The 21,525-nt window shown below is 39.1% G+C and overlaps 1 protein-coding gene across 6 annotated transcripts in view; it reads right to left on the minus strand.

Annotated features, from left to right (window-relative positions):
• Positions 1 to 21,525, minus strand: part of LOC105833430 — a 116,554-nt gene that overhangs the window by 76,646 nt on the left and 18,383 nt on the right. For 2 of the 6 annotated variants that reach the window (XM_036289145.1, XM_036289146.1), the window contains one exon: positions 10,609 to 12,339. The exons of 3 other annotated variants lie outside the window; for them this stretch is intronic. In XM_036289145.1, coding sequence (XP_036145038.1) covers positions 10,728 to 11,708 — 981 coding nt within the window. In that variant the 5' untranslated portion in view covers positions 11,709 to 12,339 and the 3' untranslated portion in view covers positions 10,609 to 10,727. Of the gene's footprint in view, positions 1 to 10,608; positions 12,340 to 21,525 lie in introns of those variants that run through there. One more of the 6 variants, XM_036289147.1, reaches the window with a different exon arrangement.

The raw sequence follows: 21,525 nt of genomic DNA on the forward strand, positions 1-21,525 counted from the left end.
CAAAGGTTACGGAGTACGGAGTGCATACGTGATTTTTAATACGTCACCCAAAACAATACTTTACGTTTACTGTTGCGAATTAACACTCATAGACATTTAATGTACTTAACGTAACTTATACAAGGTATTTATATATTTTTGATTATTTTCTCATATAGCACGGAATATTACAGTAATATCGCAGCAAAATTGTAATATATCAACAATATTACATATTAAAGTAGAATATTACAGAAATATTATTGACATATTACACGTTTATAAATAACATTAAAATATTAGGTTATATTGTAGCGATATTACATTTTAAATAGCAATACGTTAGAATTAATATCACTCACATTAAATTAAGTGAGGGTTTATAATAAGTGCTACTATGCTAATAAGCCGTAAGAAATTGATAAATCACAGACAAAAATGAGAAAAATAATTGATTGTGATTGAATAATTTCTTACGGCTTAAAGCTTACTCCAGCTATTTTTAAACTAAAGCTAATGTTAAAACGTCATTAATGAGTACGTTACCTTTGGCTGGTATTCATAGTCGAATCTTATTTAAAGATCGTCTCAAGCAATGTCTTAAGATGCTAATGTGGATCTGTGTTGGCTCATGGCATTTTAAAACAGTACTTAAAATGATCTCAAATATAAGATCCGACTATGAATACCGACCTTAATCAGGTTTAACGACATCGATAGGGGAGCGGTGCATTTACACACGGTTCAAATGGACACGGTTCAAATGACCACGGTGCATTTGCACACTGTGCATTTGGACACAAAAAAAATTTTATTAAAAATGTACACCAGTTACATGCACACGTAAAATTTGATTACCAGATATTCGCACACGAAAAAATACCCATCGTTCACTTGGACATGTAAAAGTTGCACACCATTTATTTGCACACCGCTCACATACACCGCACCATTCACTTGCACATCGTTCACATGCCCACCACTCATTTGCACACCAAGAAATGCGCATCGATTATTTGCATATGGAAAGATGCACACCGATCATTTGCACACGGAAAGATGCGCACTGATCATTTGCACACGGAAAGATGCGCACCAAAGTTTGCGCGCGTGTGTGTATGTGTCTCTGTGCACGTCGCATTGGTACCGCCGGCGTACCGTAATCCAAGATGTACCGCGATGAGGTCGCATGGTCGGGTTTACATCTCATTGGGGTGCTTGATTAAAGTGAGTCCCCGTGTCTCTCACATCCGTATATGCGTGCGTGTGTGTGTGTGTGTGTGTGTGTGCGCGCGTGCGTGCGTGCGTGCGTGCGTGCGTGCGTGCGTGCGTGCGTGTGTGCGTGCGTCCGCGCGCGCGCGCGCGCGCGTGTGTGTGTGTGTGTGTGTGTGAGTAACAGACAGCACAAAACCATTCAAAGATCTTTTGAGGAAAAAAAGTCCGTGCACATAACACGCAAAACCGTAATCATTGCACCGATGCAACTCACCCTCCCCTCTACACACACGTGTGACCTCCTAACATCTTGGGTCACGTTACGCCGGCAGTGACCAATGCGACATACGCGCGAGCAAAGAGCACATAACACACGCGCGCGCACGCACACACGCAAACTTCTTTTTTTAGGTCATGTTTGCGCGTTGAAATTGTTTAGCACTTCTTTTTTGTAACGGTCTGTCGATTACACTGTTACAGCGCCAAAAATCGCTATTTTTTACTTACATAAACTCATTTTCTTGAAAATTCTGTTAGAGCAAAATGGAGCCTGGCTTCGATTTTAGCTACCCAAATTCTATAAGAATCATCTACTGCGGTTCCAGTTGCTCTCCGAAATTTTTTTTGTGATATAGAGGTGGAGAACTATTGATAACACAGGCACACAAAAAGTGGTTGGTCCGGCGGACTAGACTAGTCAATCCTTATGTATTTCGACCCGCTGAATCCGAATCCAAGGTCAGAATTGCAAAGTTAGCTCGCATTTCGTAACCTCAAAAAAAATTTTTTTTTTAATGTTGGTCCGGCGGATCAGACTAGTCAATCCTTATGTATTTTGACCCACTAAATTCAAATCCAAGGTCAGAATTGCTGAATTGGCTCATTCTTTCCTAACCTTAAAAAACACCTTATAAAAGTAGTTTGGGTCACAAAATGTATAATCCGGAGCGTGCAGGCTTGCGTAACCACATTATCCCGGGAAAATTCAATACGTATGACAAGTTTGAGCTTCTGTGAATAGCGTAGAAAACTCACTCCCTCTTTCTATTATATCTCTTTTATTCTCGAAGATTCTGTGCAATGGCTTTCTCTTACGTTTCTTTCCTTTTATAGAGACATCACGTTTGAGCGTCCAGTAGAAATCACCATCATATTCACATCCCACTTGCCTTAATATCGATGCTCCATCTCCTTGATGTTCTGATAAAATTTTTGTCCCTGTTTTTCACTATAATCACCTAAATTTTCTAGGAAGTAGTCGATATGAGAATCTAAGAAATGCAACTTAAGATTCATTAGGCAACCTAGTTTTCTATAGTTCTCCATCATTTCCGCTACCCTTTTTCTGTAATCTTCACTTTTGTGGTTTCCTAGAAAATTTTCCTGGGTAATGTGGTTACGCAAGCCTGCACGTTCCGGATTATACATTTGTGATTCAAACTGCTTTTACGAGGTGTTTTTGAGTTTAGGAAAAAATGAGCCAATGCAGCAATTCTGACTTTGAATTTGAATTCAGCGGGTCAAAATACATAAAGGTAGACTATTCTGGTCCACCAAACCAACATTATAAGAAAAAAATTTTGTTTGAGGTTAGGAAAAGATGAGCCAATACAGCAATTATGACCTTGGATTTGGTTTCAGCGGGTCAAAATACATAAGAATTGACTAGTCTAGTCCGCCGGACCAATCACTTTTTTTTGTGTGTCTGTGTAATTATCGATAGTTTTAATTATCAAAAATTATCGATAGTATTTTTGCAACTATCGATATTTTTCGATAGTTTGTTTTATTTTTTATTGTCATTACAAATGCTATTACAAAGACAAATTTTAATAATGATAGCAACAGAAAAGCAGAATATACACACAGAAAAAGTTTTTGTTACCGAAGCTAAAATTTAGCCATAACAACTAAAATGTGTCTTAAAAATAAGAACAGCTAATGTTTCTGCTGAAGTTAAATTTATTAGTTCTTAAAATTTAGCAGCTACAGCAAAAAATATTTGCTACTAGAAATAAATGTTTAACTGAAATATTTTGATAAAGTTTTTTTTAATTTTTACAATTTAAATATAATATTATATACAATTTTATGTAAATAAATATAACAAAAACAAATTTTTTTTCATTAAAATTTTTTGTAAAAATAATCATATCATAAATTTTTATTTTAATTAATTCTTTTTAATTTTATTAATATCCCCCTAAAAACTTACAAATATATTTAAACATTTTTTTTTTAATTCTACATTTAGAATAATTAACTTGAATGATTTTGTAAATACGTTAATTTTGTAATAATACACAAAATACGTTTCATAATTATATTTTATATTAGCAAAAACTATCGATAGTTATCGATAATTACATATCAAACTATTGGTAATTATCGAGTCATGACTATCGATAGTTCTCCACCTCTATGTTATTCATTGTGTGATCGGACAGATTTAAAAAATTGTTGGTTACTTACTGATTCTTTGTAATTTTTAGATACACTTGATAAGGGCCAGAAATCGTCTAGCCGACACGTTGTGTTTTCTTTAATTATATTAATAAATATTTGCCAGATTGGTCATTATCCAAGAATTTTATTATCAACCTCTATTTAACTATGCCACTTATTTTTTAGAAAAAAGTTTACATTTACCTTTTATACTTCCTATATTTTTTATACTATGCTGATATATTATTGCATAAAAATTCCAATTTTAATGAAATTTAGCAAATGTAGAAGGGATGAATACATAAATTAAAAAATTTTCAGTTGGTGCTCAAAAATGGTTTGAAGAGGTGAAACCACCTTTTAAACGTCAAGACATTTCGCCTTTTTTTCAAGGTAACTCGCAAACTAAACGATAAATAAAAAAGTATTTTATACAAAATTTTTACACTATAAATACCTTTATTTAACTACGCTCCTTATTTTTGGAAAAAAATTATAATTAAAAAAATTTTTAATAAAATTAACTTCTTATATATCTAATATTTATAAAGTAATAATAAATTAATATAGTTTTGTTTTACATTTAATATCTTTAATTCTGTATTATTTATATTATCTATGTGTGTATTATATTATTTATATTATCTATGTGAGTATTATATATTTATATTATCTACATTCTTATAATAATATAAAGATGTACATAATACCTCATCAGCTATAATGTCAAAAGATGTACAGATACAATTTACAGCATTTAGTAAACATAAAAAGGCGAAATAAAGAAATTAAATTTCAACAAAATAAAAATATATAATTTGCCATAAGTATGAACTGTAGAGTAATACCCTTTATTTAAATATGCACGCATACATATAATGGATACATTTATGTTTCATATAAATTATGTTTAATAATGCAAAGCCCATGTTTTTGAAAATATTCACTTAAATAAATTCAGAAAGTCAAAAAGAAAACATTATAAATTTCTTCATGACCTGTTCGTTTTCGAAAGTGAAAGATAAATGTGGAGGTCATAAAAGTAAGAACGTGAAGATAACACACAATATAATATTAATTAAATTCAATGCAATTTATGCATTATGCATAACAGCACATGATATCCTACGTATCAGCCCATTTTAATACTCAATGTACTGTGATCATCGTAGAATGTTGAGATCATCTCTATAATATCTTTTACAGTATCATTCGGTTTTTTCGCGCACGAATAATCTGAGGTTGTACTTAATGTACGGAAATAATACGTACTCCTTTCCCCAGCGCGCGTATAATCTCAGGATGTACTTAAGGTACGAAATTGATACATACTCCTTTCCGCCGCGTACGTATAATCTCAGGATTTACTCAAGCGGAAATGATTCAAACACCACCTGCATTGATGTTTTCCGACCATCTATTGATTTACGTATGACGGATCCTCGGCCTCATTCGTAATTGATATTGAAGGTAACCCATTTTATTTTTCAAGTAATATTGTTCAAAATATTATGTACAATTATGAATAATATATTTTTATATAAATAACATAATATTTTCTAATATATCTTGTAATTAAATAAACTGATAAAGGTTATCATTTAAGGTTATCGTTAGTTGCAAAGCTGACACAAATCATTTTTTTTATAATAAAAGAATAATTTTATTACAAATTACAGGTGACTGGAACCGCCTTAATCGGTACTTATTGTGTTGCGTTCGTCCGTCGCGAGAAACGCGATCGAGATTCATCCCGTGACGAGAGACAGATAGACAGACAGACAGATAGAGAGAGAGAGCGAGAGAGAGAGAGATTGATTGATTGCTGTTTATTATGCCCAAGTATAAACTAAAGGGCAAAGGTACATGACCAAAGATATATAATACAAGAATTACTAATGACAGTTAAATGTAAAGCAAAGAGTGAGCACAAATGAAAGTGCTACAAAGTAACATAGTAATATATCCTAAACTAGCTCTTAAGACTATGATTAAACTAGATTAGAATTATAACTAAGATAATATGAACAGAATTAAGAAAAGATAAAGAGAGATGGCAAGCCATGTATAGTCACGTCATGTGAACGCGGAGGCAAACAGATATTAGCGAAGGAGCGTCTTAAAGGTAAAAAACGAAGGTTCAGATACGATAGAATCAGGAAGTGAGTGCCAGAGATAGATGGCAGATAATAGAAAGGAATTCCTGTATGTGGTGGTCCTGTGGGAAGAAATATTAAAGATATGTGAAGATGTAGCCGTTCGGTCAGATCTTCTTACCGAAGGATTGATTGGAATAAAAAGTTCCCGTAAATAGGAAGGAGAGCGCATTTTCAGAATACGAAATGTGAGACAGCCGATGAAAAACAGCCTTCGATTCTTAATAGTGAGCCAACCCAGGCGACGTCTAAGCGGAGTGATGTGCTCGTTACTTCTGAGGTTGAAGTTGAATCGGATGCAATTATTGATTAACCTCTGTAGTTTGATGTTGAGCTCCTCACTCAAACCATGATATACAAGACTACAATAATCAATGTGAGGCAAGATTAAAGTGGTAACTAATTTGATTTTAAGCTTGGTAGAGAGAGCATTCTTGTTGAACTTCAGCATATAAAGAGCGTGGACGCTCTGAAAGACCTGTAGGATGTGCTTTTTCCAAGATAGGTTGGACGAGAAAATAACACCCAGATTCCTTGTGACTCACAAAAGGTAGTGGTATTTGGTTAACGGTCACTGGAGAGATGTTAATGTTATTGATATGAGATTGACTACCAAAGATGATCACTTTAGACTTAGCGAGATTCAATGTTAGACCATTAGCTACTATGTAATCGTAAATGGCATTCACGTCACAAGAAATCAATTCAAAACCTCGAAGTAAATCTGACGGAGGACAGGAATGGTATATCTGAAAGTCATCCGCAAAAAGCATGTGACTAGAGAACAATAAGGCTTTGGCAATATCATTAGTGAAAAGAGAAATTAGAAGTGGACCGAGTACTGAACTTTGTGGAACTCCTAGAGTGATGGAAAGCCATTCGGAGCAATTACCCACGTCGTCAGCCACAGCTTGGAAGCGGTTGGTCAGATACCAATAGAACCAGGATACAACAGAGACAGAAAATCCGAGTTCTTTCAATTTAGCAAGCAGTCTCAGATGGGGAACAGTGTCGAATGCCTTGCTGAAGTCAAAAAGCACCATGACAGTGACAAGACTTCCATCTATACCGACCTTTATGTCATCATATACCAGTAGGAGAGCAGATTGGGTGTTATATCCAGTGCGATAAGCAGACTGGGATCCAAAAGATTATGCTCATTTAGAATATTTAGATCGATTAGTGATTTGATCGGCGACTAACCTTTCAAGGATTTTGGATAATTCAGACAGGTTGGCAATCGGGCATGTATCAGATGGAGATGAAAGAGTACGTGTCTTGGATAGACGGATGAGCGCTCTCTTCCACTCAGAAGGGAATATAGATAGTTCTAACGAGCGATTAAAGAGGGTTGTAATCCAGGATAAAATGCAAGGCCATGCGATACGGAGGACATAGAGAGGTAGACCATCAGAGCCAGCTGAGTAAGAGTGCAGAGGCTTAGAAGTGATAATCTTGTATTGTGCTAGACCGAACCAGAGAAAAAATAAACACTTGACATGAAGAACCGGAAAGACGAGAGATAGTTGAAATAAAATCAGTATATTTTAGTGGTAAGGCGGTGGAAATAGAGACATAATAGAATTTCAACTCATTAGTAGTGAAAAAGTGGAGGGGAGAGACAAAAGAAGATCTGATGGGTCCTAGACGAGCAAGCTCTCTCCATAATTTACTCAGTTCGGTGATGTTATTAAGCAAGTCAAGAAGAAATTTGCCCTTAGCTCTCTTTAGGTCAAAATTAAGCTGATTTCTATATAGCATATAACACTGTAACCAAGCAAGCTGTTAGATCTCTTTGCATGTTTATAGAACGAGTTGCGAACACGAAGGCAGGACTTGAGATTATCGGTAAGTCACCTCACCGGTGGCTTTTTTACAGTAAATTCTCTTCAGGTGCAAAGACATCAAGAGCGTCGCATAAAGCACAGGTAAGCAATGTACAAGATTGATGGACGTAGTTATCTTCTGGCAAATTATTAATGAGAGTATTAGCAGTGTGTACACTTGTGGTGAGGTGCTGTAGAAACTCCGAGTCTATAATACTTTTAAAATTACGACGACGGATGCAGCAATTCGCTTTTATATGAGAATTAGGTAAAAGTGAGAGAGTGAGAAGATCGTGACCCGCAATAAAAGGACATGAAGATTTTGAAAAGGCCGAAATCTTATTGCGATCATCAACAATAAATACATCAAGGCAAGACTCTGAGAATTCAGTGTGGTACGTCGCTTCGGAGTTTACAATGTGTAGTAACAGATTAAACGCAAGTTGACGCAGATATGACGCTTCATAGTTATCAGTAAGCAGATTACAATTCAAATCTCCTCCAATTATAATGTTTTTATAAAGATGAAAAAAACTAAATAGTGACGCAACAAAGTTATAGAAAAAATGAGCTATGGGTCTCCAGTAAGAGACGCGAATAATATCAATTCACCAATAGGTGGACGAATATCTATAATTAAAAACTCAAGTTCACCAAGCTGACCCCCTGTCGAAGAGGCAACGATGGTGGCCTTAAACGATTTATGCACATAACAAGCAACGCCACCACCGACACAGCCAATACGATTGTTGTACTCCTCGTTGTGAGTACGATTTAGGATCGCTGCCAGAGATCCCGCGAGGAAGGTATTTGGTCACTCATACCGTTAGTTGTATTGAACACTTTTATTCTTGTATTCAGTTACAGTGAATAGATCGCGACCCCGCAAGGCAGAGTGTCGCGTCTATGAGCTCGTTGTCCACGACCCCGCAAAGCAGAGCGTTGTGGTTGTGTATTTACAATAAGTTATCTCGGCGATACACGACCCCGCAAAGCAGAGTGTCGTCAAGCTAACTTTCCAAGATCACCTGACAAAATTCAGCAAGGTGATGCCGATTCCAAATCAAGAGGCAAACACGGTAAGCAAGGAATTTGTAACAAAGATTGTCCTAGAATACGGTACACCCGAATGTATCCTGACAGATCAAGGGACAAATTTTACAAGCGAAATCTTCAAAAACGCGTGTAAGCTACTGAAGATAGACAAAATTCAAACTACTGCTTACCACCCTGAGAGCAACGGCACCCTTGAGAGATCGCACCGAACATTAGCGGAATATCTGCGACATTTTATAAACAAAAAGCAGACGGACTGGGACGAATGGATCCCGTATGCAATGCATACATATAATACGTAATGTCCATATGGAGTGGAGAACGCTGTCTTTTGCTTATCACGTTCTGCCATGGGTATTTGGTGATACCCTAACGCTAAATCTAGCGTAGTAAAATACTTGGCGTTTCCTAGTTGGTCAAAAATCTCTTCGATATTGGGCAATGAAAACGAGTCGCCGATCGTTAGATCGTTTAATTTTCGGAAGTCGATGACTATCCGTAGTCGCGGTTTTCCGCTTGAGTCAGCCTTTTTTTGGAACCACTAATAAGGGTGCATTCCACTGACTTGTACTTGCTCTGATTATTCCATTCGTGAGCATCTGCTTCATTTGATTATTTACTTCCTCCTTGTGCTTGGTGGGGAGGCGATACGGCCGTACGTTTACCGGTGCCGTGTCAGCGCGCGTGTTGATCTCGTGTTTCACGGCGGCCGTGCATGACAGGGGTTTTCCGCTCAGATGGAAGACGTCTTGATAATCTTCGCATAAGCGCAGGAGGGCCTGCCGTTCCTCCGAGTTGAGGTGTTGCGTTCGTAACAATTGTCAAATCCGCTCCTTTCTAGGGAGGTGAGATTTGTTTTTTGGCTCGGCCACCACGGTGTAAACCTCATGAGGATTTTTCTCGCTTAAATCCTCTACCGTAACGACCGGGGTGTTGATCCGTATTGTCTTATTAGTGGTATTGATTACACTGATCGGACATGAAAAATTTTTTGGTTTTACAAGGCATCTGCCAATGTAAACTCCTGAAGCTGGTTCCTGGGCCCGTACGACTCCAGTTTTGTTTCGATTAGTCACGGCCCTTACAATCGTTTCGCTGCGAGGTTTTAACACGGTTTGTTGATTTGATTTGAATTTCAGAGTAACGTCTCTTATCGTTAACTTTTCCTGATTATAATCGCACGTTACTTGTTGCTTTCGTAGGAAATCTAATCCTAGAATGCCATCATATTCTAGCGGAAAATCATCCTTTACTACGTACATCGGATGCTTTATCTTGTTGTGAGTGCGCGACACTCACACAAACTTTACTTGCAATAACGATAAGGGTGTCGAGTGACACCTCGCGTGATATCACCGTCCGGCCTTGCTACCGGGCATCGCACCGGCCTTCTTCACACCGGACATCGCACCGGGCAACATATCCGGTTACTACTCATTTTGCCACCCGAAATCTCCTGATTTCCGGTGGAATGCGCCTAGCTAGCAATTGCTGGCTAAGCTAGTGCACGGGACAAAGGCCCGTGACCGCGAGTGACATCCCTTGGTAACAAGCCGAAAAGCTGAGTATATAAAGGCCCGCGGAAAGAGAACGAGCGGGCTCATAATTAATAATAATAGCGACGAGTATATGTCGCTCGTCGAAGCTACAAACTGTACTTAGATATACATCTTTCGGGTTCGATCAAGAAAGTGTAGAGGAAGAACAAATATATATTTCTTGTTATTAACTCTCGGCGTTATCTTTTGGAAACCTGATCCCGAGAAGTCATCGGCAGCGATCCCGCACTGTATCCCGAGACAAGGGATACAACAATCTTATGCTTGCTTAGCTCTATTGTCGCCTGTATTTTTCCTATGGTGTAGACCTTGTGGACTGTTATCCCGACGAGGGCTATTCTTTTATGGCGTATTTTTGTTTCGCCTTTTAAATTTTTTACTTTTATCAACGAGAGTGTGGCTCCGGAATCGAATAACACGTTGATTTTTCCTGATTTGGTCTCTCGTATTGGAAGCGTGACTAAGTCAAGTCCGCTGTCTTTGTGTGCGTCTCACTTTACATGCGTAACATGATACGCTGCGGCTGTGTGCGTCGAACTCAAGTCGCTCAAGCTCTCATCGCTGTTGCTACTTGCTGATTTCGAGCATTTTGACTTTTTAATTTCTTTATTCTTATTTTTGCTATTTTTAGCTTCAGCCTTTTTATTGTCTTTGGCTCTTTCTTTGGACCAAGGGTCACCTCCTTTTTTAGGGTGCCCGTGTAATTTCCAGCATTTGTTCCGGGCGTGTCCGGATTTTTTGCAGTATTCGCAGTATGCGTTTAATGTATTTACGTAAGAGCGTCCTTTCGGTCTCGGTAATTTAAACTGTTTGGCATGTCGAGTGTTTCGACATTCTCCTTCATTGTGGCCAGTTTTCCCGCATTTTTCGCATTGGGGAGTCGGTTTATGATTATTCTGCTGAGATTCAGTTTGGACCTCTTTCTTGTGTCCATTGGTTCGTGGATTAGGTCTCTTGACCTTTCCTTCTGCGTTCGCTTTTGCGATTGTTTCATAATGTTGAGTTGTCCAATCCCTCGAAGTCTTATTAATCTCGGGGATTATATTTCGTGCTTCTTTTAAGCTTGAATATTGGATGTGAGATCCGTGCTGGTGCCGTAAATCTCTGAGCGATCGACCATGTGAAGGATCTAGCGCGTGGTTAGTAAGGCGTCGCGTATTCCTGGCCATTTCCTTCGGCGGAGAGTGGACTTCGTTTCGATTTCCCAGTTGAGAACGAAGTTCGCAAATTTCAATTAATAGTTCATGGAGCATGTTCTCCATGAGGTATATCGGTCGCCTATTTATTTGTGGCGTTGCCGGTGTATTTCCACTTTGCTCGTGTGAGTCTTGAAGCTCTTGTGCTTCTTCTTCGGGTTCTTCCCGGATTACGCGGGGTGACGCATGTGGCGAAGAGCGTGTCGACCGTTCCGCTACGTCTGTCCCCGTTGGTGAACGTGTGTTCATATTGTCAATGTTTTGCTCGGTGGACATTTACGTTTGGTTATAAGCGTGCGTGCTGAGTTTGTGTTACGGCTTATTTTGTAATATCGCGTATGTCGCGTTGCGCTAGTGCGTTTGCATTCGTATGCCTTTGAATTACAGCAGCTATCCTAGCTATTTCTTTTACGGTAATTTCAGTTACCGGGGGTCAACCGATATTTTGCTCTATTCGTGTTACAATTTTATGTCGTCCTACGCTTGTTTCGCGTAACAATTTAATGTTTGTCGGACTTACATAAGTACGATGAGCTGCATTGTGCGGCGATCAGCTAAGCCTTGTCGCGGTAGGTCTCGGCGTCGTCTCGAGTTTTACTCTTATCGCTGACGCGCTACGTACGCTCCGGCGTGGCTGGCTTCCTGGCCTGTACAGCTGATTGCTCGGTGACGCTTGGTTCCTCTTGAATCTTCCTTTTGGCAGTGCAAATCCCACCGCTGCCACCACTGTTGTACCCCTCGTTGTGAGTACGATTTGGGATCGCTGCCAGAGATCTCGCGAGGAAGGTATTTGGTCACTCACACCGTTAGTTGTATTGAGCACTTTTATTCTTGTATTCAGTTACAGTAAATAGATCGCGACCCCGCAAGGCAGAGTGTCACGTCTATGAGCTCGTTGTCCACGACCCTGCAAAGCAGAGCGTTGTGGTTGTGTATTTACAATAAGTTATCTCGGCGATACACGACCCCGCAAAGCAGAGTGTCGTGTGTAGTCTTAGTTTGTCTACTTCGGATTGACCCGCTCCTCACTTTCTTTCGCCGGTTTATATATCCGATAATTCGGTAGTTGGATTGAAAGAAGGGGAGGATTGCGTGAGGGCGTAAATCGGTCAGTATTCCAAATAATTGCTTAGACAGCAAGTGCTGTCTAAGGAGCATTGCGTTAATTGTCGGGCGGATTGCGCGAAACCTCATGCTGACTGCTGCAGCTGACCGACTTACGTCATCGTGCTACTGACACCTTATTTATCGTTATGAGTGTGTCACTCATAACACGATCATTACGAATTAGAAAATAGCCGTCCAAGTCGACAATGTTACTCGAAATACCAACATGTAGCCAGGTCTCAGAGACGGAAATAACATGATAAAAAGTAGAGTTAAAGTATAATCTAATAAATTCTATATGAACGCGTAGGAAGTTGGCATTGAATTGAGCAACGCGAAATTGAGTAGATCGTAAGTTAATGCTATTACTTACAACAGGGGACGACGTATTTACCGGAGGCTTGAGTCAAAATAAGTTTGTCCAGATCTGACAAGATATTAATGTAAATAACAGGCTTGCCATCAGAGTGCCTAACGCGAACACGCCCCTCTCTGACCCAAACGTAAGCATGTGATCGCTCTTTAGCAATCTTTTTGGTGCGTTAAAAAAGTTCATAGGTTTCTTTAGAGAGAAACTCGTTTACGTAGACACTCCGATCGGAATCACAAACAAATACCTCCCTCTGAGTAAGCACACGCCGCGCACGCTTTTTAGCAATTACTACATTGCGAACAGGACTCGAGGCAAGGATAATGACATAGGAATTAGCTAAAGAATCGATATGAAATCTGTCGCGAGCACCCACCGGCCTTGGCTTTCGAGCCATAAATCTCATATCAAGGATGTGGCAAGATAAATCGGAGATTTCAAGTGCCGCAAATACATTCCGAGCGCAAGCTAAGGGAAAACTAGTTATTAAGGGCAGCACGCCAGATAATATAATCGCATTTTCGGTTAGACTATGAGATGCAGGATGCGCAGTGCCATCCTGCATCTCATAGTCTACAATACGAGCTCTCAAGCTCAACAATACGCTGAGCGTTGCTTTCCACACTACTCGCAATACAATTTAATTGATTCAATTTGTCATTCAGCTCGCTGTTCGTTTTTCTCTGATCGTCAACGAAAGCAATTGAGAGAGAGAGAGAGAAAGAGAGAGAGAGAGAGAGAGAGAGAGAAAGAGAGAGAGAAACACAAATCTCCACGCAGATTCTTCGAAAGTGGTTCACTTGGACACAGTACAATTAGACACATTGCAAATGGACACAAATGAATGTACACGTTTCAAATGGACACGGTTTATCTCGACACAGGAATTTTAGACACAGTAATTTTGCACACAGGAAAAATAAATTTTGGACAAATTACAATTTGGACACGATAAAAATGTACACCGTGCAATTGGACACGTAAAATTTGTACACCGCAAAGTTGTATACCGCCAAGTTATACACCGTAAAGTTGTACACCGTAAAATCGTACATCGTTCATTTAGACAAGTAAAAGTTGTACACGGCAAAGTTGTACACCGCAAACTTGTACACCGAAAAGTTGTATACTGCAAAATTGTACACCGCAAACTTGTACATCGAAAAGTTGTATACCGCAAAATTGTACACCGCAAAGTTGTACGCCGTGTATATTGTATTGAAAATCAGCCAACACATAAATTTTACTTTGTTTGCAACATACAACATGGGTTAATGACTTCGACGGGGTGGGTGCGGGAGAGTGGCACCCGTTTGGCCACGTCAATATTGATCACGTCAATATTGGCCACGTGTCATTATTGACCACGTCAATATTGGCCACGCGTGATATTGCCCACGTCAATAATGGCCACGTCAATATTGCCCACGTCATTATTGCCCACGCGTCATTATTGCCCACGTCATTATTGGTCACGCGTCATTCTTGCCCACGTCATTATTGGTCACGTTAATATTGGCCACGCGTGATATTGCCCACGTCAATAATGGCCACGTCAATATTGGCCACGCGTCAATATTGACCACGTCATTATTGCCCACGCGTCATTATTGCCCACGTCACTATTGACCATGCGTCATTATTGCCCACGTCAATATTAATCAATTTTTTTGCTTAGCGTGGAAAGTTGCAAACCCATGTGGTGCAGAGAAATGCTTTGCACACACACACACGGGGGCCTTCGGCCCCCCTCCTGCACCCACCCCGTCCAAGCCGCAAACAATACAGTACAGTATACAGCCATATACAGTAATGACGTGGGCAATAGTGACGCGTAGGCAATAGTGACGTGGGCATTATTGACGTAGGCAATATCACGAGTGGCCAATATTGACGTGGGCAATATCACGCGTTGCCAATAATGACGCGTGGCCAATAATGACGTGGCCAGTAATGACGCGTGGGCAATAATGACGCGTAGCCAATATTGACGTGGCCAGTATTGACGTGGTCAATAATAACGCGTGGCCAATAATGACGTGGCCAATCCACCCCGTGGTCAATCGGGATCGTGGTCAATAATGACGTGGCCAATATTGACGTGGTCAATATTGACGTGGCCAATATTAACGTGGCTAATCGGGACCGTGGGCAATATTGACGTGGGCAAACGGGAAGCTCCCGATGCGGGAGGGGAGCCGAAGGCCCCCTTGCACCCCTCCGTGTGTGTGTGTGTGTGTGTGTGTGTGCGTGTGTGTGCATGCGTGTGTGTGTGTGCGTGTGTGTGTGCATGTGTGTGTGTGTGTGTGTGTGTGTGTGTGTGTGTGTGTGTGTGTGTGTGTGTGGGTGGGTGTGTGTGTGCAAACTATACTCTGCACCATATGGGTTTGCAACTTTCCACGCAAAACTTTGTGTTGTACAATTTTGCGGTGTACAACTTTTACGTATTTAAATAAACGGTGTACAATTTTACGTTGTACAACTTTACGGTGTATACAACTCCGCGGTGTACAAATTTTACGTGTCCAATTGCACGGTGTACATTTTTATCGTGTCCAAATTGTAATTTGTCCAGAATTTATTTTTCCTGTGTACAAAATTACTGTTTTAAAAATTCCTGTGTTGAAATGAACTGTGTCCATTTGAAACGTGTACATTATTTTGTGTCCATTTGCACCGTGTCCATTTGCACTGTGTCCATTTGAAACGTGTACATTATTTTGTGTCCTTTTGCACCGTGTCCATTTGCACTGTGTCCAATTGTACTGTGTCCAAGTGAAGACCACTCGATTCTTCAACGTACTCGCCGCCAACGCGTTCGCCCGCGGTTTGATCGACTACCCAGGAACGTAAACCAGATCTCGTTTATTCATATCGAAGGGAATCATTTCATAAATCTTTTAACTAATGTTTAGAATTGAATATTTTATTTGATAAGCAATTTCCGTAGCATATAGGATAATCTGTAAGTGGAACTATTCTGCTGATAATATTGAAGGTATTTTACTTTGAAAACTGCAAATAAACTATCAAGTAAAATATTCATGTTAAAAATGTAACTAGTATTAATTATTTTTTTATAATAAAAAAATTTTATTACAAATTACAAGTGATTGAAACCACTTTAAACGCACTTTGTAGAAAATCATTATTGAATGACGTATCGATAGATAACCTATAAAGATTATACCTTTCGTCAATTATTTAAATAAATGTGGATTTTTAATATATAAAGAGTGGCACTCGTTTAGCCACGTCAATATTGGCCACGGTCCTAATTGGCCACGTCAATGTTGAACACGATCCCGATTAACCACGGGGTGAATTGGCCACGTCAATATTGTTCATGTCAATATTAGCTACGCATCAATATTGGCCACGTCAATATTGCCGATGTCAATAATGGCCACGCATCAATATTGGTCACGTCAATAATGACCACGTCAATATTGGCCACGCGTCATTATTGGCCACGTCATTATTTGCCACGCGTCAATATTGGCCACGTCAATATTAGCCACGTCAATATTGGCCACGCGTGATATTGCCCACGTCAATAATAGTCACGTCAATATTGGCCACGCGTCAACATTGACCACGTCATTATTGCACACGCGTCAATATTTGCCACGTCACTATTGGCCACGCGTCATTATTGTCTACATCAATATTAATAAAATTTTTTTGTTTAACGTGAAAAGTCGCAAACCCATGTGATGCAGTGAATGCTTTGCACACACACACACACACACACACACACACACACACACACACACACACACACACACACACACACACACACACGGGAAGATGAAAAGGGGGCCTTTGGCCCCTCCCCGCACCCAACCCGTCCAAATCACAAACCCATATACAGCAATGACGTGGCCAATAGTGACGCGTGGCCAATAATAACGCGTGGGCAATAATGACGCGTGGGCAATATTGACGCGTGGCCAATATTGACGTGGCCAATATTGACGCGTGGCCAATAATGACGTGGTCAATATTGACGCGTGACCATTATTGATGTGGGCAATATTGACGTGGCCAATTCAATCCGTGGTCAATCGGGATCGTCAATATTGACGTGGCCAATCGAGACCGTGGCCAATATTGACGTGGGCAAACGGGACGCTCCCTATATAATTACAATACAGGTTGCGTTCCGTTACACACTGCCAGTACTGAAAATCTATAGTTTACGTTATGTATATTATAAATTTTTTTTTAAACCTTATGTATATTATAAAGTACTGGCAGTGAATTTCGGAACGCAGCCATACTCTCAAGTTATTATTCTTCGTATATAATCTAACTCTATCGAGTGGCCTTCACTTAGATACAGTGCAAATGGACACGGTGTAAATGGACACAAAATAATGTACACGTTTCAAATGGACACGGTTCATTTCGATACAGGAATTTTAAACACAGTAATTTTGTACACAGGAAAAATAAGTTCTGGACAAATTACAATTTAGACATGATAAAAATGTACACCGTGCAATTGGACACGTAAAATTTGTACACCGCAAAGTTGTACACCGAAAATTTGTACACCACAAAGTTTTGCGTGGAAAGTCGCAAACCCATGTGGTGCAGAGAATGATTTGCACACACACACACACTTACACACACACATCCAAGGGGGATGCAAGGGGGGCCTTCGGTCTCTTCCCGCACCCACCTCATCAAAGTCGCTAACCCATGTGGCTCATGTGCATTGTATTGGAAATTATGTAAAACATACGTGGCCATTTCGAACGTAGCCGTTTCGGACGTGGTCGTTTCGAACGTGGCCGTTTCGAACGTGGCCATTTCGGACGTGGCCGTTTCAAACCGTAAATATTAAGTGTACAAATAAGTTTCCGCCGTTTTTTATTAAAAATCGGGCATTTATGATTTCAACCGATATGAAATTGCTTGTTAAATCATCCCTAATGTAAGTGCAAGTTCTTCTTGCGTTTGGCACGAATCTTGATCCAATAATACTTTCAATTTCGCGTCTACACTTATGGCCTTCCACTACGTTCTTTGTCTTCGATGTCAAATTCACCGTTCTTAAATTTTTGAAACCACTCACGATAACTTCTCTCACTTAAGGCAGCCTCACCATATGCTTCTACAAGCAATCGATGCGCCTCAGCTGCAGCTTTCTTCAAATTAAAGAAGTAAATTAAAAGTTCTCGCAAATGACGCTTATTCGGCTCAAAACTCGACATTTTCACACACAAAAGAATATATTATACTGATAAAAATTCACTAATATTTCAAGGTTATTTTGTTGACAGATGTCCAATCTTACGACAATGGCGTTTTACATCTGACAATTTTAATCATAACTTACTGGTGACGCCAACTTTTGTCAAACCGCGAAAACTTATTTATACACCTAATAATGAAAATAAAAATTTCAAAAATATTCATATTTTTTGATTGGCTCAACCAATTTTGAAATTTTAATATGTTATAAATATCATTGAGACACATTTATGAAAAATTTGGGAAGGGTTTTTGATGACAGAAACATTTATAAAAAAAATAAACAGGTGTTGATTTTTTTTAGTCTTGATATCTTTCTGGTACAATTACAAAATTTTTTTTGTAGACTCTTGGAGCAATTTTCTACAAGACATATTTTTTTTTAAAGCAATATAGTTTACACATGAAAAATAAAGTATTGTTTTATTTTTTAAAAATATAATGTTTTTGGTATAATCGCCATATTTTTTTGGTAGAATGTTGGGAATATTCCACAACACCAATTTTTTTTTAATTAATAATAACACAGGCACACAAAAAAAAGCGGTTGGTCCGGCGGAATAAACTAGTCAATCCTTGTGTATTTCGACCCGCTGAATCCGAATCCAAGGTCAGAATTACAAAGTTAGTTTGCATTTCTTAACCTCAAAAAAAATTTTTGTTAAATGTTAGTCCGGCCGACCAAACTAGTCCATCCTTATGTATTTTGACCCGCTGAATCCAAATCCAAGATCAGAATTGCTAAATTGGCTCATTTTTTTCTAACCTTAAAAAAAAATTTTTTTAAATTTTGGTCCGGCGAATCAGACTAGTCTATTTTTATGATTTTGATCCGCTAATCCAAATTCAAGGTCAAAATTGCTAAATTGGTTCATTTTTCTCTAACCTCAAAAAACACCTTGTAAAAGCAGTTTGGATCACAAATGTATAATTCGGAACGTGCAGGCTTGCGTAACCACATTACCTGGGGAAAATTCAATACGTATGACAAGTTCGAGCTTCTGTAAATAGCGTAGAAAATTCACTCCCTTTTTCTATTATATCTCTTTTATTCTCAAAGATTCTGTGCAATAGCTTTCTCTTACATTTTTTCCTTTTACAGAGACATCACGTTTGAGTGTCCAGCAGAAATCAGCTTTCATATTCACATCCCACTTGCCTTGATATCAATGCTCCATCTTCTTGATGTTCTGATGAAATCTTTGTCCCTGTTTTTCACTATAATCACCTAGATTTTCTGGGAAGTAGTCGATATGAGAATCTAAGGAATGCAACTTAAGATTCATTAGGCAACTTAGTTTTCTATAGTTCTCCATCGTTTCCGCTACCCTTTTTCTGTAATCTTCACTTCTGTGGTTTTCTAGAAAATTTTCCTAGGTAATGTGGTTACGCAAGCCTGCACGTTCTGGATTATACATTTGTGATCCAAACTGCTTTTACAAGGTGTTTTTTGAGGTTAGGAAAAAATGAGCCAATTCAGCAATTCTGACCTTGAATTTGGATTCAGCGGGTCAAAATACATAAAAATAGACCAGTCTAATCTGCCGGACAAAAATTTAAAAAAAATATTTTTTTGAAGTTAGGAAAAAATGGGAAAGGTTCAATGGCGCACAGTACAATTGGACACGTTGCAATTGCTCACCGTGCTATTAGACACGAAACATTGTACACCGTTCAATTGCGCACCGTTCAATTGGACACAGTTCGATTGGACACCGTTCGATTAGACACAGTTCGATTGGACACCCTTCGATTAGACACCGTTCGATTGACACAGTTCGATTGGACACAGTTTGATTGGACACAGTTCGATTGGACACAGTTCGATTGTGCACCGTTCGATTGGACACAGTTCGATTGCGCACCGTTCAATTGCGCACCGTTCAGTAACACACCGTTCAATTGCGCACCGTTCAGTGGCACACCGTTCAATTGCACACTATTCAATTGCACACCATTCAATTGCGCACAGTTCAATTGCACACCGTCCAATCAAACGCATATTAAATATTCATACATTATGGCTGCGTTTGCAATGTGCACATAGGTTAGCGACTTGGACGGGGTGAGTGCTGGAGGGGGGGCCGAAGGTCCCCTTGCAGTCCCCCGTGCGTGCGTGCGTGCGTGCGTGCGTGCGTGCGTTTGCGACTTAAATGGTGTGCAATTGAACGGTGCGCAATTGAACGGTGTGCAATTGGACAGTATGCAATTAAACGGTGCGCAATTAAACGGTGCGCAATCAAACTGTGTCCAATCGAACTGTGTCCAAACAAACTGCGCGCAATTGAACGGTGTGCAATGTTTCGTGTCTAATAGCACAGTGGGCAATTGCCACGTGTCAAATTGTACTGTGCGCCAATGAAGGCCTCTCGGAAAAAATGAGCCAATGCAGCAATTCTGACATTGAATTTGGATTCAGCAGGTCAAAATACGTAAAGATAGACTATTCTGGTCCGCCGGACCAACATAAAAAAAAATTTTTCTTTGAGGTTAGTAAATGCAAGCTAACTTTGCAATTCTGATCTTGGATTCGGATTCAGCGGGTCGAAATACATAAGGATTGACTAGTCTAGTCCGTCGGACCAACCACTTTTTTTGTGTGCTTGTGTAATCAAATCAGTGGTAGAATGTACTTAAAGAACAAAACATTTTTTTTTAATATGATGTGCTTTTAGTACAATTGCTATATTTTTTTGTAGAATTTTTAAACAGTATTCTATAACAAGTAATTTTTAACAACATTGGTATTTAAAATAGTTTGTGAGTTTTGGCTGGTTTTTTTATCGTAACGCGCCAATTACAAGCTGTATTTTATCGAATGATATTATATTTCATTGCATATTGTTGAAGATCTCGATTTCATGTTTACAATTTCTCTATCTGTGTAGTTTCCGCGAAGCTCTTTCTACGGTGTTTAACTTCTGTCCCATCCGATCTACATTGTTTTATCGCACTCTCTGAAGAGCAGATGTAAACTATTCAAAACAGACGGCATCACGCCTATTATCAATGAAGATAGTGATGAAGATTAGTCCATATAAATATTGTAAATAATAGTATGAGAGTGATTATGTAAACGAATGTGTAATTCATTATTTTGAGAATCATTAATAAACATTTGATTTAATACGATAGTATATTTTTTTTTATTTTATTTTTTTTTTAAGTAAAAATTACTTGTAGAAGACTGTCTAAAAATTCTACACAAAATATGGCAATGGTACAAAAAGTACATCATGATTAAAAAAAACATTTTGTTTTTTTAAGCTAGTACCTTTCACTGATTTTATTGATGCGATAAAATTGGGTATTGTAGAATACTCTCCTAACATTCTACAAAAAAAATAAAGCAAT

The sequence above is a fragment of the Monomorium pharaonis genome, chromosome 6, assembly GCF_013373865.1.
Source record: "Monomorium pharaonis isolate MP-MQ-018 chromosome 6, ASM1337386v2, whole genome shotgun sequence".
In the NCBI taxonomy this organism is placed as follows: Eukaryota; Metazoa; Arthropoda; class Insecta; order Hymenoptera; family Formicidae; genus Monomorium; species Monomorium pharaonis.